The sequence below is a fragment of the Sminthopsis crassicaudata genome, chromosome 1 (assembly GCF_048593235.1).
Source record: "Sminthopsis crassicaudata isolate SCR6 chromosome 1, ASM4859323v1, whole genome shotgun sequence".
Taxonomy (NCBI): Eukaryota; Metazoa; Chordata; class Mammalia; order Dasyuromorphia; family Dasyuridae; genus Sminthopsis; species Sminthopsis crassicaudata.
In genome coordinates this window covers 235,681,488-235,698,932 of record NC_133617.1, presented here as the reverse complement: position 1 = coordinate 235,698,932, position 17,445 = coordinate 235,681,488, and the positions used below count along the sequence as shown (strand labels likewise).

At 37.2% G+C, this 17,445-nt stretch overlaps 1 protein-coding gene across 4 annotated transcripts in view; it reads left to right on the top strand.

Annotated features, from left to right (window-relative positions):
- The first annotated feature begins 5,356 nt into the window (after window positions 1-5,356).
- Window positions 5,357-17,445, top strand: part of ANKRD29 (ankyrin repeat domain 29) — a 57,283-nt gene continuing 45,194 nt past the window's right edge. For all 4 annotated transcript variants that reach the window (XM_074276659.1, XM_074276649.1, XM_074276641.1 and 1 more), the window contains exon 1: window positions 5,357-5,502. In XM_074276659.1, coding sequence (XP_074132760.1) covers window positions 5,482-5,502 — 21 coding nt within the window. In that variant the 5' untranslated portion in view covers window positions 5,357-5,481. The remainder of the gene's footprint in view (window positions 5,503-17,445) is intronic.

Below are 17,445 nucleotides of genomic sequence, written 5' to 3'. Positions count from 1 at the left end.
TCCTGAGTTCAAATCTGACTTCACAAATTACTAGCTGTATGACTTTAGGCCACAGTTCCTATGTCCAGTTGATGATAGCACCGTCCCCAACCTCTGCTTTTCCCTAAGGATATCAACCTGATTTTTCAGTTCAGCAGAGAGCACATGAAGTTTCTAATAGTCATTAACATGCCCTACAAACAGATGAACACAGGATTATTTCTCCATTGGTGCTTATCCCCAAAGAGAGAGTCTTTAGCTGTATAGTTCTATTTTCTTAAGGCCCCAGGCCACTCAGTCTATACTAAGATCACCCACTCAGCAATCAGTATAAATGAAAGACATTGTCTAATTTTTACTTTGTCTCCCTCATACATAACCATATATCTCACAGCTCAACTGCTACAAGGATTTTTCAGAACTCATCTGTCATGGTGTCTCTAAGGTTTAATGAATGGTAGCCAAAGTCTAGTGTCATATACCTTTCTCATAAAACAGCCATCAGTGAACCAGACAAAATAGCATGCCTCAAGAACTAAATCCTCATAGATGGGAGCCAACTGAGTTGCTCATTAAAGTCATTAATACCTATGGGACCAGGACCAGAATAATCTTAAATCTGCTATTTCTATGTAATAATGGAAATATTTTCTGTACCCTCCATCTCCCAACAACCAATTCCTAATAAGCCACTCTGAATTAATGCTAATAATATAACATTGCATCAAACACTGAATAGCAACTGAGTCAGACTGGAGGCAGAGATGAGGAGAGAGAGCATTCCAAGCACAGAGAATGGCAAAGCTAGCCCATTCAAAGGTAGACTCCAGATGAATGCTATGTCCTAGAAACAGCAAGTTGACTGGGAAAATAGAGTATAAAGGAAATGATATGAAATTAGACTGGAAATGGAGACTGGATGGTTTTAAAAATCAGTTTAAGGAGTTTATGTCTTGATATAAGGACTACAAGAAGTTGCTCAAGTTCCTATGCATAGATCTGTCATGTCTCTCCTGCTCAACAATCCTCAGTAATTCCCTATTGCTTACAAAGTAGAATTCAAAACTCTTTGCCTGACATTCAGTGCCCTGCCAACCTAACTACTACTTGTCTTTTCAAATCTATTTCAAGCTTCTCTGTACAAATAAATGGGACTGCTCCACCCCCCAACCTTCATGGGACTTCTCCATGTTGTTTTCTGTACCTAAAATTACCTTCCCCTCCCCCTTCACCTATTAAACTCCTGCCTCTTCTTTAAAGTCCAATTCAAATGTCACTTCCTAAAGGAAGACTTTGCTGAACCTCTCAGCCTTTAATTTCTTTTTTTTTTTCTCTTGGGACCTCACATCGTACTTCTATTACCTCTCTAATACACTTAAAATATATTGCATTATCAGGTTTAACTGATTCTAGGCTCAATGCTCTCTACACTGCACCACCCAAATGCTTCAACAGCTCATACATATATAGCATATTAAGGTTTATGGAGCACTTTCCTCAAAGTAGGTGCAAATATTATAGTTCCCATTTTACAGATGAGGAAACTGAAGATCATGGCTTGCCCAACTAGAAAATTAGATTAAAAATTAGAAAATTGGATTAAAATAGTTGATAGTCTCTTACTACTCTGTGTTTCCAGGTACTCACCAATGCCATTCCTGTCTCTAGTACTACTACTCTGCTAGTCTAATTCACTGTGTGCCTGTTCATTTTTAAATCCCCCAATCTTCTTAGCCATAACCTTCAGTTTCATTTCTGGGATTTGTTTGGACTCCTGATCCAATATGAATGCTTAAAGACCAGGGATGCTGGTGATTTGAATAGTATTGTTGTTCAGTCGTTTTTCAGTCATGGCCTACTCTTTGTTACCTCATTTAGAGTTTTATTGGCCAAGGTACTGGAGTGATTTGCCATTTCCTTCTCCAGCTTATTTTATAGATAAGGAAACTGAGGCAAACAGGATTAATTGACTTGCTAGGGGTCATTTACCATTACCATTTGATAATGCTGGTGGAATGATGAGTGTGGATGAAACTTAGATGTGTTCATTTCGGATACTAAAACCATCTGAAAAGAAAGCCATGTATCAGTATGGTGGACTGAATTCTAGACATCCTGTCACTCTACCTCGAACAGCTAATCCCCCAAAGAAGAATGGAACGAAAGTGCATGGAACAGGTGTGGATGTCAGTATGAATACATATCTTAAAGCTGTAAAAATGAGTCTGTCTGTGTAGAAAACCCATTAGATCTGCCAAGGACATAATATATGTGTCTAAGGCCAGATTTGAACTCAGGAAGATGAGTCTTCCTGATGCTAGGACTGGCACTCTGTTCACTACCCCTTGAAGGGTATACAAAGATGCTATATTAGGTCCCCCATGAATCTCCCCCTGACAGTGAAGATGAGGATGCTATCTCCAAAAAGTCACCGTTAAAATTTCCATTAATTATCTGAAAGCTAACCTTCTCTCATATTGGTTCAGTAGCAGAAATTAATTTTTCACATCAGCTACTGGTCCCCTAAATGACTCATGGCCCAAAGTAGGCTCCCTAAGACTCCCACCGATTGGATTGGAATCAGGTTCAGTATATTCCCAGTATTATGTATGACCCACCAAGAAGGGCAAATCTGAGTGTATGTATGTTTCAAAGACTGAGCTCTCACTGGCCAGTCCTTACCATTACAAAGACAAAAACCTTTGCACCAAGGAGAGAAAAAGAGGAATGTTTCATTCTCAGTTCTCTGAGATCACAAATGGCTATTGCATTGATAAATTTAGGTATCTATAGGTATTGTTTCCCTTTCCTTTACTGTGGTCTTTTTGCATATTGTTCTGATACTGTTTATTTTGCTATACAATTTGAACCTTGAGGGAGTAAGCTACATACAGAAAAAAATTTCTATTACAACAAAAACAGTAGATTTGGCTACTCTCTAGAGGAGACCTAAGTCCTTTTTGCAGCTCTGTCACACACAATCTGTGTGACTTTGAACAAGTCATTTAACTTGTATGACTTTCATTGTCTTGAATCTAATATAAGTGGCTTAGAATATATAATATTTAAGGTTTCTTCCAGTTTCAGCATTTTTTCATTCGTTAATGAATGCAGAAAAGAAGGGAAACATAGCTCTGGAGGAAGGTGACATAAAGGTGACCCAGAAGCAGCAGTATACTGGAAGGAATGCCAAAAAAGAAGGAAAAGAGCACAGAAGACAATCTATTTTCCAGTTTTCAGAGTCTGCTGGGGAGTAAACAGGTGTGACCTAGAAACTAGGACACAATATCATACTAAATCTTATGTCTCCTTTGTGCTATGTATGAATAATGGAAGACAGGCTGCATAAGATTGAGATTTAGAAGGGCCTTGAACATCACCTAGTCTAACACTTCCATTTTACAAATGAGGAATCAAATGGGAGGAGAATTATAACCATCTGGGGTGTCGGGCAATTGGAGCAACATGTGTGAAATATTGACTTCTTTTGGGTTTTGAAAGACCAATAAGAAATGGGGAGGATACAAGAGTGCTGAACCTCCAGTCAAAAAGATCTGAGTTCAAATCTGGCCTCACCTCTGCCTCAGTTTGCTCATCTATAAAATGGGAGTAATAATCATTCTTATAGGATTATTGTGAGGAACAGTTTTGATAATTTTTGCAAAGTACTTAGCATATTACCTTACATATAGTTGGCACTGAATAAATACTTTCCCTTCTTCTACCCAGTAGGCAGATTAAAAGGAATAACACATTTCAATCTGAGGGAGCATTATGACCAAAGTCAGAAAAATGGAAATACATGCTTTATGGGAAATAATGAGATAAACCCAAAAAGAACTCAGAGTTTGCTTTGGGAAAGTTGTATAGGCAGAGTGGGGCCGGTCATTCATTTAATGCAGGAGACAGTGCAGATTTATTAATAAACAAGTCACTGTCCATGGTAGTGTTTTCAGTGATAGGAATGGGATCAACAGCTCAAGTCTCACCTTCTGCAAGAAGCCTTTCTAGGATGTCACTGCCTTCCCCTTCTTAATTCCATCTACTCTCTATCTTGTGTGGATCTAGCAATTCGCTTGTCTCTTCCTTTAAAATATAAATTCCTTAAGGGAATGTGTTTTTGCTTTTCTCTTTATCCCAATGCTTACTCAGCAGTGTTTGGAACATAGTAAGCACTTTTGTTGATTAACTGCAATACGATGACGGATTAGGTTGGGGAGATACAAGTAAAAAAGAACCAGTTATAAAGGAGATAGTCCGAAGATGGAGTTGTAAAGGTCTGGAGTATGATGGGAACTGAAAGAGAGAAACACTTTGGAAGAATAATGAATGAGACTTAGTGACAAATTGAATATAGGATGGGAAGAGAGAAAAGAATTCTCAAATGTCACCTCACCTTCAACAAAAGGCAACTAAGTTTTCAATCCAGTGGCATTGGCCTATTTGTAGTCCCTCCCACTACCTGAATGTTTTCACTGGTGCTCCACATATCTCAAAGACTTTTCCCTTTATCTTTATCTCCAGGCTTCCCTGGGTTTCTTGAAATCCCAGACTAAATCCTACATCCTACAGGAGACCTTTCTCACCATCTCTTAATTGTAATGACTTTCTTCTGCTGATAATATCCTATTTATTGTGTATAGAAAAAGCTTACATAGTTGTTTGTTCTTTCCTTTAGCTTTTGAGCTTCTCAAGGGCCAAATTATCTTTTGTTCTGTACGGGGTGCCTACTAGGGCTTCACGTTTCTTGACTGAGTAACCCTCCTCCCCATTGAAAGCAATCAGATTTTGTTTATTTATTTTGAAGGCACTGATTGTTGAATGAGAGAGCTATCTCATGAAAACTCTAGAAATCTCTTTTAAGAAAGAAAAACAATCTGAGAGGCAGCTACGTGGTGCAGTGGAGAGAGCACCGGGAAGTCACAAAGTCAGGAGCACCGGCGTTCAAATTTGAGCCCCAGACAATCAGTAGTTGTGTGATTCTGGACAGGTCACTTAACCCCAATTGCCTCACACAACACATACACACACAAAAAAATAAAAATAAAGAAAAATAAAGAAAAACAGTCTGTTTATATAAAGTGTGTGTATGAAGTTGCTCTTTGGGTTAAAATGTTTCAGGAAGCATTCGGGGACAGGTGTGTGGGAGAATGGAGGAGGATGGAGGTGGGGCTGCGCACACGTGTAAGAGAAAGCACAGCAAATTTCTGCGCCGGTGACCGGTGCGGAGAGCTGTGGCCCGGTCCACAGCCAGAGCGAGCATGGGGCGTCCTGCTATTTCTGCTGCGGCAGCAGCTGCGGCTCCTTCTCCTGAGAGGCTCAGCCGCGGCGCTGCGTGAGGCTCCCGCAGCCCCAGTCAGTCTGCAAAAGCCCAGCCCAGACTGGTGTCTCACTCTCTCCATCCCTCGCTATCCTCCAGAGTGAGGAAGGGCGCCTCTGGAAAAGAAACTCGGCCGCATCCTTTGCCTTGAGACAGGCAGCCTGGAATGAGCCTCTGCTGACATGTGCAGGATGTCTTTCAAGGTAAGCCCCGGCAGGGGGGAAGGGAAAGGTGCATTACCCTGCAGGCAGACCAGGCATCTGGACTGACCCAGATAGGGTGCTCGGGCGTCCTGACCTCAGGCTGCGGCATCCCGGGGTGGGGGACCGGCGTGCCACTCACCCGGGAACTTCCTCCCCTTGACCTTCAGCGGCGGGCGGGTGTGGATGCGGGTGCAGTTGCGAGCGCTGCTGAGCTTTTGAGCAGAGTGACAGACACCCCTCTCCACCCCCATCCCCAACCTGGCGGAGAGGTTTGGACATGGTATGCGGCTTTCTTGTTTGTGTTTGAAAGGGGATCCCCTTTCTTTTCTAGGGATCTAAGTGAGCCCGGGATGGTATAATAGGATAAATAGATGCAGTCTAGAAACTAACAGGTTTTCAAACTGAGATTTGAGAAAGAAGAGACATGGGGTGGGGGGAGCAATGGGGAAAGAAAGATTATGGGAGGTCAGCTCTTTCTGGCCAGGGCAATCACGCTTCTCTCTGCAAGGACTACAGATTGTGAAACCATTCTCCCCAGATGTGGGTTTCCACATATGGTGCTGGGTGACATCTGCACAAACATCTGCATATGCTCCTTCCTCATTATTAGGTCCTATTGAAGATGTGGGCCTTTGAAATGAGCAAAATCTCCAATCGTATGACTCACTGAACGGGGCGCGACCGTAGGTGGCTACAGGATGCTGGGATTAGGGAAGGAACCATTTGGTTTAAGAACTCAGTGGAGAATATTTGGGATACAGCCTGCCCTAACTTTCCTTGGAAATCAGGGGTCTTACTAAATTAAATCTATTTTTTTTTCATTTATAACTTCTATAAAGCTTAGTGTTTAGTAAATTTCAGTCATCTAAATAGAAAGTTTTATTTAACAAACTATCTTGACTTCTTGGGTTATTAAAATTAGATCCTAAAATTTATATTTAATTTTCACATTGAAACTATCATTCCCCTCCCCCAAATATTAGCAATGTTCGGACTTTGAAACTATTTCAAACTCAGTTCTCTTTCTGTATATTACACCTTCATTCTCATTCTGATGCCAATTAAATGATTTATTAATAGCATTCATAAATCCCAAAAGTCTCACTTGGAGGTGGGGGTGGGGAGGAGGGAGAGGAGAGTACTTTAGAGATATCTATTGTTTCCCTTTAAGCCACACAACACCCTCCTACTACAGGCAGGAGACAGCCTTCCTACACATTCATACAGTACTTCCACAAAAGATGCACTTTGCTTACAATTCAATGAGATGAGTAATACATGATTATTTCCATTTTAAAGAAAAGGAAAATGAGAGTTAAAACCACTTGCCCAATGTCAAAGAACTAGAACCCATATCTTAATTCTAGATCCAGTGTCTTTCCCCTACACTAGGATGTTTTTGTTTTATTAATTTGGGTTGGATTTGTGTGTGTGTGTGTATGTATATAATCTCATAATATGATAATGTATGACAAAAGAAAGGCAACATAGATTTGTGGATCATTATACTTGAAGCCAGAAAGACCTGATCAAGTCCCGAACTTAACAAAAGCTGGATTTGTGTGACTCTGGGCAAATCACTAAATCCCATAGTGCTTTAAATAAATCTCTAAAACCCTAAGTTATAGACAGGGTGCTAATTTGCCTAGGTAGAAGGGGTTTCCCCAGCTAGGAACTTCCCTTATCAATGAAATAACATATCTGTCACTCTCCTCTCCCAATCTATTTATAATCCTATATAGTATATGTGATAAATTTTAATTTAACAATTTTAAATTATTCAAATTTAAATTTATAGTAAGAACTTGATGTTTTGGTTGATTTATAAAAGCATCATATTTTGATCCTGTTTGACTTGGCTTAAAAAGTTTACATAAGTAATATATTTTGTCACATCATAGAATGTGAATTGGAAAGAATTTCAGAGGCAAATTAATTCCATGCATCCCTCTAAAAATCGCTTCCAATATATTTATCATGATTGCATATGTATAACCTGCATTAGATTGCTTGCTACTTAGAGGAAGGGGAGGAGAAAAAAATTTGCAACTCAAAATCTTATAAAAATAAATGTTGAAAATTATTTTTACATGTAATTGGAAAAATAAAGTATTACTTACATAAAAATGAATAAGGATAAAATTGTGAAGAAGCAAAAAAAATCAGAAAAAATGAATAAAAAATTAAAATTACTTCCACAATATCCATAAGTGATTTATTTATCCTCTGTTTGTAGACATTTAATGAAAGGCAGAGGACCTGTTTTTTGTATGGTACTAATTTTTCAGAAGTTTTTCCTTGCATTGAGCCTCAGTGCCACAAGCGACTTCCATCCAATACTCCTAGGAGAACCAGACTATTCCCTCAAGGAGGACCTACCTAATACTTGAAAGCAACTGTTGTTTATCCTTCATTCTTGAAGAGCATCATGACATCAGGGAGGTGATGACATGACATGCAAGAGAATTGGATTAAAGTGAGGGAGAATTGTGCAAGGTCATCTGAGCCATCTGGATCCAATGGCAAGCTATAGATCGAGACAACTGGAGATGGTCCCATTATCTTTTCCAAGCTAAACAGTCCCAATTTTTAACGAATCCTTTTTACTAGTTTCTATGGCCCTTCACCCATCCAGTGCGCCCTCTTCTGGACACATTCCAAAAAGATACCTTTCTATGGGACCCAAAATGAAACATGATGTGATCTCATTTAGGACAAAAGCTTAGCAGATTCAAACTTGGACACTGACTAAATTTGAAGAACTTCAATCACCTTCCAGATGTTTCTCACAGAAGTCATTCTCCAGCTCTTTTCCCCTCAGCCTATATAATTTATATAACACCAATATAGAATTTTAGATTTACACTTATTCCATTTTATTCAGACTTACTTACTGCACCCATCAGCCTTACCTGGTAAGAACTTTTGGTTTCAGCCTCTGGCATCCAATATATCCTTTATCCCTGTAAATTTCATACAAATTGCAGATTTGACAAATTTGTCATTTAGTAGTAGTTGCAGTTGTAGTTAGCCATAGTAGTAGTCATTAACTACTAAAATTGTAATTTATTAGGTATCAGATGCTGGGTATTGTTGTTCGGTCATTTTAATCATGTCCAGCTCTTCATGACCCCATTTGGGATTTTCTTGGCAAAGACACTGGAACAGTCTGCCAAGTCCTTTTCAGTTCATTTGACAGATCAGGAAACTGAGGCAGCATTAGCCCTTTAGAAATTACCTTTTGAGTCTAGTCATTAGTCCAGAGCCTCCTACCTGTACAGTCCATATCTTAGCATTTTACTTACAAGCACAGCATGAGAACCTATTTTTACTAAAATCTGAGGACTTTTTGTCTTACACTGCCTTGATCTATCTCTCCAATTAGCTTGTCAAAATAATGAGTTTAATCTATCATGACTTGTTCTTAATGAATACAGCTAATCAAAAGTTATCTATAGCAAATTATTAATTCCAGGCTGGCTCACCCACTGGGCTGCTAGATTACTTCATCTACTAAAATCATTGTTAACTATTTAGCAAGGAATGCAAAATCATTCTAATATCAACTTGAAGAAATAAAATTATCTTCTGAAACATTGCATGATACATTTTAAAGCCAATGATAATTGTCTTTTGGATTATACATACTATAATTTCCCTCCAATTATGAAAATTATCAAGAATTGATGTTACTTCACAAAACTATTTTCAGATCATTTTAAATCAAACTTATTTTCTTAATTCTGCTTCCATATCAACTCTTACAAGTGATTACTTTTTTCCATTCATATGGTCATATCCATTCATGTAGTCATCACCCAAGCTCAAGCCTTCATTATCTCTTCCCCGGGGACCATTGAAGTCTCCTCATTGATCTTCTTGCTTCAAGTCTCTCTCACCTTCATCTTCCACATAATTATTAAAATGACACATATGATACAGATGATAAATATTGCTTTATGTTGTTCTTTCCCTCAATCATCTCAATAAATAAAATTCAGTACTTCCCTATTGTCTCTAAAATCAAATACAAACTTCTCAGTTTAATATTTAAAGGCCCTCACAACCTGACTCTTACCTCCTTTTCCAGGCTCATCAAATACTGCTCTATACTCTGTGACTCAGAAAGCCTGGCTGTCTTGTTCTTCATCATGACATCTCTGGAGCTTTCTGAGACTGTCCTCCAGACCAAAATGAACTCCCTCCTCATTTTTCTCCTAGAATTCCTAGGGATAGCTAGATGGCGAAGTGGTCCTAAAGTTAGGAGGACCTGAGTTCAAATCCAGTTTCAGACACCTAATGCTTATTAGCAGTGTATGGGCAAGACCTCAATTACCTTGCCCAAAATTTATAAAAAAGAATTTCTATATACATATTTAATCTATAGTGGATTGCTTGCTATAGTAGGATGGGGGAGAGAAGGAGAAAGAAAAAACTTAAACACAAGGTTTTGCAAAGATGAATGTTGAAAACTACTTTTGTATGTGTTTGGAAATATAAAAACCTATTATTAAAAAAAAAAGAATTCATAGCCTCTTTCAAAGTTCAGCTCAAATGCTACATTCTAGGTTAATATCTTACCTTGGATCATCTGAAATTGCCTTGTATTTACAGCATACAATGTTAAATATACTTATTTATGTATGTGTATTTTTTTTGAAGACAGGGACTGCTTTCTTTTTGTTTTTATATCCCCAAAATCCTGGCACAGGGCTTGACACATTTTGATCATCATTCTTTGTGACTCTATTTGGGCTTTTCTTGGCAAAAATACTAGAGTGGTTTGACATTTCCTTCTCCAGATCATTTTACAGATGAGGAAACTAAGGCAAAAAAAGTAACTTGCCCAGAATTGCACTATCTGAGGTTGAATTTGAATTTTGAGCTCCCGGAGTCCTGAGTCAGTGCTCTATCCACTGCACCACCTTAAGAACAAGCAAGCAAATGCTTGATGTTTGCTTGATGAAGCAAGCTGGATTTGAGTTTTACTGCTTTATTTTCTAAATATTCACAAACCTATAACAATTTTTCCAGGAACCAAAATCTCAAGTTAATTGACTAGAGTTTATAGATTTTAACTGCCTTTTTTTATTGAATTGAGATATTTGCCCTTCTCCAATTTAGGGATATTTCTCCCATTCTCCAAGATTTTCCATAAATCCCCAGCAGCAGGTCAGCAATTTCATTCACCAGTTCCTCGTAATTAAATTGGGTCTGGTAACTTTAACTCAATTAAACACAGTGAGAGGCTATAGGACCATTCCTTCATATCTTGGATGTCTGTTAATCTTTCTCTCCCCCCCCCCCCGCCCCATCCCTCGCAGTCCAGAGAGCATTCTTCCTGGAAAATAAAAGAAGGAAAAAAAAACTCATCACCATCATCTGTTATCATCATTCCATCTACTTGAAGCACTAGTCCCCAGCCCTTTTTGGGAGGACTTTCTTTTATCTCTAATTTTAAAATTCAGTCTCCATCCCCAGTAGTAGTCCCAAACCTTTCATTTTCCTTGTTTTCAGTGTTAATTGGTAAAGACAAAACAAAAACAAAAAGACCAACATTTGTGTTGTCCTTACCTTTCATCAGGTAGCTGAAACTAAAATTTCGAAGACCTGAGTTTGCCACTTCCTAGCTGTATGACCCTGGAAAAATTGCTGTTTCTTCGTCAGTAATATGGGGATAATAATAGCATCCTCTTCCTGATATTGCTTTGAGGATAAAATGAGATAACATTTGTAAAATGCTTTGCAGATCCAGAAATTTTATGGTGATTATTATTTTAGATTATTCTGAATTCTACTTACTCCTGACAATTCTTATAAGATCATACTATCTTTTTTATTCATCTTCCATTGCCTGTTCTATAGATTCATGTTCTATAGATTTTTTTTTTATTTTTAATTTCAACTTGTTGACGTTATACTTGTGTATTCACAATGGTCTCTCTAGATAGCTCCCTATTTTTCTCTTCATCAGAATCATTTCTGCTTGTGTCTCTAAATTTTTGTTGGTGAGACCTTCCCTTTCTGATTAAGCCAATTCTGCAAAATTGGGTCCTTTCTCAAAATTGGGTCCTTTCTCTGGGTCTTTGAAATTGACTCTCCCAAAATCTATAGTGAATATCAGACTATATATGGCTTTCCTGGCTTTCTCCATCCTGTTTTCTGTGATGGAGTAAAGCTATTCATGTGCTCCCAAGAATTCTCTTATTTCTTCTTCAGCAATTAGTTTCTCTTTGAAGTACTCCATTAATCCTCTTGTTTTGTAGTTTTTCCTTACAAATCCCCTAGATGCATAAATAACAGCTCCTCTTTTATTTTAAAAAGTATAACAATCATGTACTTGCTAATCCATATGAAATTAATATTATTGAAGCAAAGGAAATAGAAGACGAGAAAAAAGTAGCAGCTCATTGAGAACACGAAAATGATACTATTTATTATAGACATTAGTGATGAATAATATACTCCATTAGAAGGGCAGCTTAAATAGAGCATTAGCTAAGTAACAGACCAAGGGAAGACAGGAAGAGCTTTTATGCTAATTTTAATTGTCAAAGAATTGCAGAATCTTCAAGTTAGAAGACCTAAGAGACCCTCTAGATTAGCTCATTCTGACCACAAATTCCACCTACAATATTTCTGACAAGTGAACATCTAATTTCTGCTTAGGGATTTTCAGAGAGAGAGTGTCCTGACTTAGAATGCTTAATTTTTGAAAAGTTCTGTTAAAAAGTTTTTCCTCAAGCCAAGTCTGTAAAAAGGAATATGGGTATAGGTGTATATCAATGTCAATATGTACCACCTTGGGTGCAAAGAAACAAGTAAAAGTGTGCCTATTAAGGAAAGAAGGAGGGATAATTGTAAGGGGGAATATTATAGTAGGGAAGGAAAGGTGGAAATATGATCACAAGAGGTGTTGGGAGGCATAGCATCAGAAATTCAAATTCCATTCTTAGACCTAATTTTTTCAGTCAACTTTTCACTTCCCAACTATTATTTATGTCAGGTTGGAAAATGGCTGCCTTAGTTTCCCAAAGGAAGAAGTTACCACTGTCAGATATGTACTCTTGAAGACACAAAAGAGAAAAGACCCATATGTACAAAAATATTCATAGCAACTCTTTTGTTGTAGCAAAGAACTGGAAAGAAAATGTGTGTTCAATGTATGTCTACCAGTTGGGAATTAACTGAACAAATCATGACATATGCCTGGAATGGAATATTATTAAACTAAAAAAATAAGGAAAGGGTGGATCAGTCAATAAATATTAATTAGCCATCTACTATATGCCAGGTAGGGAAGCTAGGTAGTTCAGTGGATAAAATGCTAGGCCTGAAGTCAGGAAGGCCTATGTTGAAATCCCTCTAGACACTTACTAGCTGTTTGATTCTGGGAAAGTCATTTAATGTTTGCCTTAATCTATTAGAAGAAGAAATAGAAAACTAGTCCAATATTTTTGCAAAAAACAAAACAAACAAACAAACAAAAAACAAACAAAAACAAAAAAACATGGATAGCATGGCCCATAGGGTCACATGACTGAATTACTAATCAACAACCACAACATGTGCCAGTTACTGCACTAAAAGCCTAGTATAAGAAAAGAAGCAAAAGTCAGTCCCAGCCCTCTAGAAGCTCACAATAAAATGGGGGAGATAACAAGCAAATAAATGTATACAAACAAATAATATACAGGACAAATAAAAAAATCAATTAAAGAGAAAAGGTCCTAGAATTGAAAGGGCTTAGGAAAGGTTTCCCATAGCAGATGGTATTTCGCTGGGATTTAGAGAAAGTTGGAAAAACCTGGAGAAGACAGAAATAAGGAGAAACAAACCCAGGGGATAGCCAGAAATAAATGCTTGAGGCCGAGATGGATAAATGAACAGGTTTGGAGAAGTCTGAGAAGACGTGTATAAAACTCATGCAAAGTTAAAGTGACCTTAATCTGAAGAACAATTTACATGTTATCTAGGAAGCAGCAGTAATGAAGCTAAATATTTCAAGGTATAAGGTTTTAATAGCTTACCTCTTATGAGATAAAGTCAACTACCAAAAGTATACACATCTTGTAGTTCAGTCTCTGTCCTGTCTTTCTCTTTCTGTCCTCACTACTAGACTTATAATATTGGGTTTATAGATCTTCTGGGAGGTAATTCAAGTTTGATTATAGCAACTCTTTCTGGACTTAATTTACCTCTCCCATTTATTTCCTTGGGGCAGTTTAAAACACTTTAGGCACTGGCAGTTGGCTGGTACTAGCTCCAAAAATAGCTCATTGTTCTACCAACCAATTTAACTCCTAAGGCCATCTCTCAAAATCAAGCCATGAGTTAGTCCATTGATTTATTCCAGACTATTTCTAGCACTCCCCAAATGATACATAGCCAAGGCTAGTGCCCTAAAATACTTTTATGCAGCAAGGAAGATGAATTAGAACATAAATAGGGGATAAATAGAGCACTCAATGGAGAGGGGAATTGATCAGCACAATAAGAAATTTACCGTCAGTGTTTTTTCTGACTTCAGGGAGCAAAAAAGGCTTCTTGCTTAAATATTGGAAAAAGGGAAGTTCCTTCTTTTCAGTCCAGTCATTGGAAGGAGGGAAGGGAATAACATCTGTGAGGGGTAGTCTCAACCTAACTGGTATAATCTTTATATCACATCTTCACACCATCATCAGCGTCTTCTTTGGTCATCAGTCATAGTCCTTCTGGATTAAGGTGCTGGGGAGTCAGGCCCTGAGATAACTCGCATGTCTCTTTTCAAGAAGAAAGTCTATCCACCATTTAGACTCCATATGTATTTAAGCTTCTTGTCTTGTTGTCAGTCTTAATCCCAGAAACCAGTCATCCTCATGTACACATATAAACAGCCTCCAAAATTGTTCTCCAAGACTTCTAGTACTGAGTTTCTAGGTATCCTTCTACTTTGTTGGTGTTTGAGAGGCTCAGAATAATAAAAAAAAATTAATTTTTTTATGAATAACTTCCCAATTATCTCTTCTTATTTCTATTCTGTCCAGAATTAACCCTTTTCTGTTGGAACCTGTAGATATATGTTACACCTGAGAACCAAAGAATAGCTTCTTCCTCATTGGACCACTCTGAGTTTCAAATGATAGTGCTCCATCTTCTTCTTTCTTCCTGGTATCCCATTCTATCACAAGTTAGGTTTTCTTTACAAGGATTAGAATTCACTTCTTTTCTTTTTATTTTTTGTTACATCTTTGAAAAGTCCCTTTATTCTTTTAAAGATGATTCCATAGTAGAAGGTATCCTTCCTTCCCTTTTACTTTATTCTCCAGTAGGGAGACCAATATATACTTTGTGCATATATAGCTATTACTTGTCACTGGAAGAAACACATAGTATATTCTCTGTAGGTAACTACTTTTCCCACCTATGTTCCAGAAGCAAAACCCTTAATTTTCTGTTATTTTTGATGGAAGCTTTTGTTTGTGAGATGATGCTGTAAAATGCTATCATGTATTTGTCCCTCTTGTTCTCTCTTTTGCAGACTCAGTTGTTGAGGGCTCCTAGGTGAAGTTTATGCATTGATAATAAGTTTCCTGTTTCTTCCTAGGTGAAGAGGCTAGTTTGTTCAGTTGCCTTTGATTGACAGATCCATCGTAGTTCCAATGCAAACAGAAGCTACTCAAAGCTGTTTTCCCTGTCTCAGAGTTCAATTACAAGCCACTTTGAGTTTATTCAATTTTTTTTCGCTGATCAAATTTCAGAAACGTCTTTAGATTCTCTGCCTTTGTTTCTTTGGCTCACTGTAAAGATGAGGAAGTTAACTTTCCTCTCTGTACTTTATGACCTGAGATTCAGTATCCCAAACTCTAGGCTTACATGATTGATTTCAGTCTTAGGGAAGCCACCCCTAAAAAACAATTCTGTCTTGTTTTTCTCTCACTTAAAATCTCTTCTGGGAACCTCAGAATGTAGCTTTTATCTAAATCATCAGGGAGGTATGTAAATAAGTCCTGGCTCTTAAACAAGAACTCAAGACAACAGTGTTTAATAAGTATAGACAATCTTTCTTTCATCCCACAGAAAAATACAAAACAAAACCATGTACTCATAAAAACCTTTACATAAACAGAATTAACTCTCCCCACCTGGCAACTTCCAACTTTATTACAGGATCTGTCCAGACCTCTACCACTATAGAACCTCTACCACCTTATCATATCTAAGCTATCAGATTAAGCTATTGTTTCTCTGTGTTTAGGCCCAAATACTCAGGATCCAGAAATTCTCTTGAGACTATGTAGTTCAAATTTTCCCATCGCTATCTTTCTCTACCACATCTCACAATAAAAGGGAGAAGACAGCAAAACTATACTAATGAGGGATCTCAACCTTCTTCTGTCTGAATTAGATACATCAAAACACAAAACAAATAACAAAGAAATTAAGAAGGTAAATAAAATTTTAGAAAAATTAAGTAGAGAAAATTGAATGGGGACAAAAAGGAACATACTTTTTTTTTTCTCAGTACATGGATCCTACACAAAAATTGACCACATATTTGAGCATGAAACCCTCAAAATCAAATGCAGTAAATACATCTTTTTTAGATATTGATGCAATAAGAATTATATATAATAAAGGACTAGGAAAATAGATCAAAAATTAATTGGAAACTAAATAATCTAATTTTAAAATAATGAATGGGCAAAACAATAAATCATAGATCCAATTGATAATTTCATCCAAGAGAATGACAAAAATGAAACAATATACCAAAATGTATGGGATGCAGCCAAAGTAGTTCTTAAGGGAAGTTTTATATCTTTAGATGCTTACTTGGATAAAATAGAGAAAGAGAAGATCAACTAAAAAAGCTAGGGGAAAAAAATTTTAAAACCCCCAATTAAATGCCAAATTTGAAATTCTGAAAATAAAAGGGAAGTTTAATGAAACTTACAATAAAAAACTATTGAGCTAAAAAATAAAACTAAGAGTTGGTTTTATGAAAAAAAACCAACAAAATAGATTTTTAAAAAACATTTAATTTGACTAGAAAAAGAAGAGAAGAAAATTAAATTGCTAGAATCAAAAATGACAAGGGTGAACTTTTCACCAATGGAGAGGAAATTAGAGCAACAATTAGGAGCTATTTTGCTCAAATGTATGCCAATAAATCTAATAATCTAAGTGGAATGGATGGATACTTACAAAAATATACATTTCCCAGATTAACAGAGGAGGAAATAAATTATTTAAATATCCCATTTTAGAAAAAGAAATTGAACAAGGGCGAAGAAACTTGAATTTGCCATAAGCCTCTATCCAAGGTTGCCATTAAAAGTTCCCTTTAGTAGTTCCTTTTAAGTAGACTATCTGAATACACAGACCTTTCTTCCATCCCACCCTCATCCCAAGACCCACATTTTAGGCTTCTGGTTCTTAAGTTGTGTTGTGTTTCAACTCTAGGGGGAGAAATTTCTCAAAATAAGCCCAATACCAAGAAGTGGCTTCTGATCCACAGCATCCTAATATAACCAAGTTATTCCTCAAATGCTAAGATTTTTATCACTTATCTTCTGTAGGGTCTGAGTCTACTGATAAACACCCAAGCCAAGGAGATATGCTCTGTCCTCTTAATAAGGTGCCACTGGGAATGTCCACACCCTCCAGAGGGAGAAGAAATTAAAGTCCCAAACAAAGGCTCATTTTCTTGTAAACTCATTAAGCTGATCAGGTTCTCCAGTTAACTGCCTTTATCTTTAAAAAATGGACATTGTTGTTTTCCCATCTCCATCTGGTTTTGTAAGATTCAGCTAATCAAAATTTCTATGAGCATTTCACAGATATAAAAATGTTTATAAGTATATATAAGTAAGCCTATTAATCTGGGTAGAGATTTTTTTTTTAAATGTACTTTGTACATAGTAAGCATATGTAAGGTATACCTTTACCCATGGAGTAAAG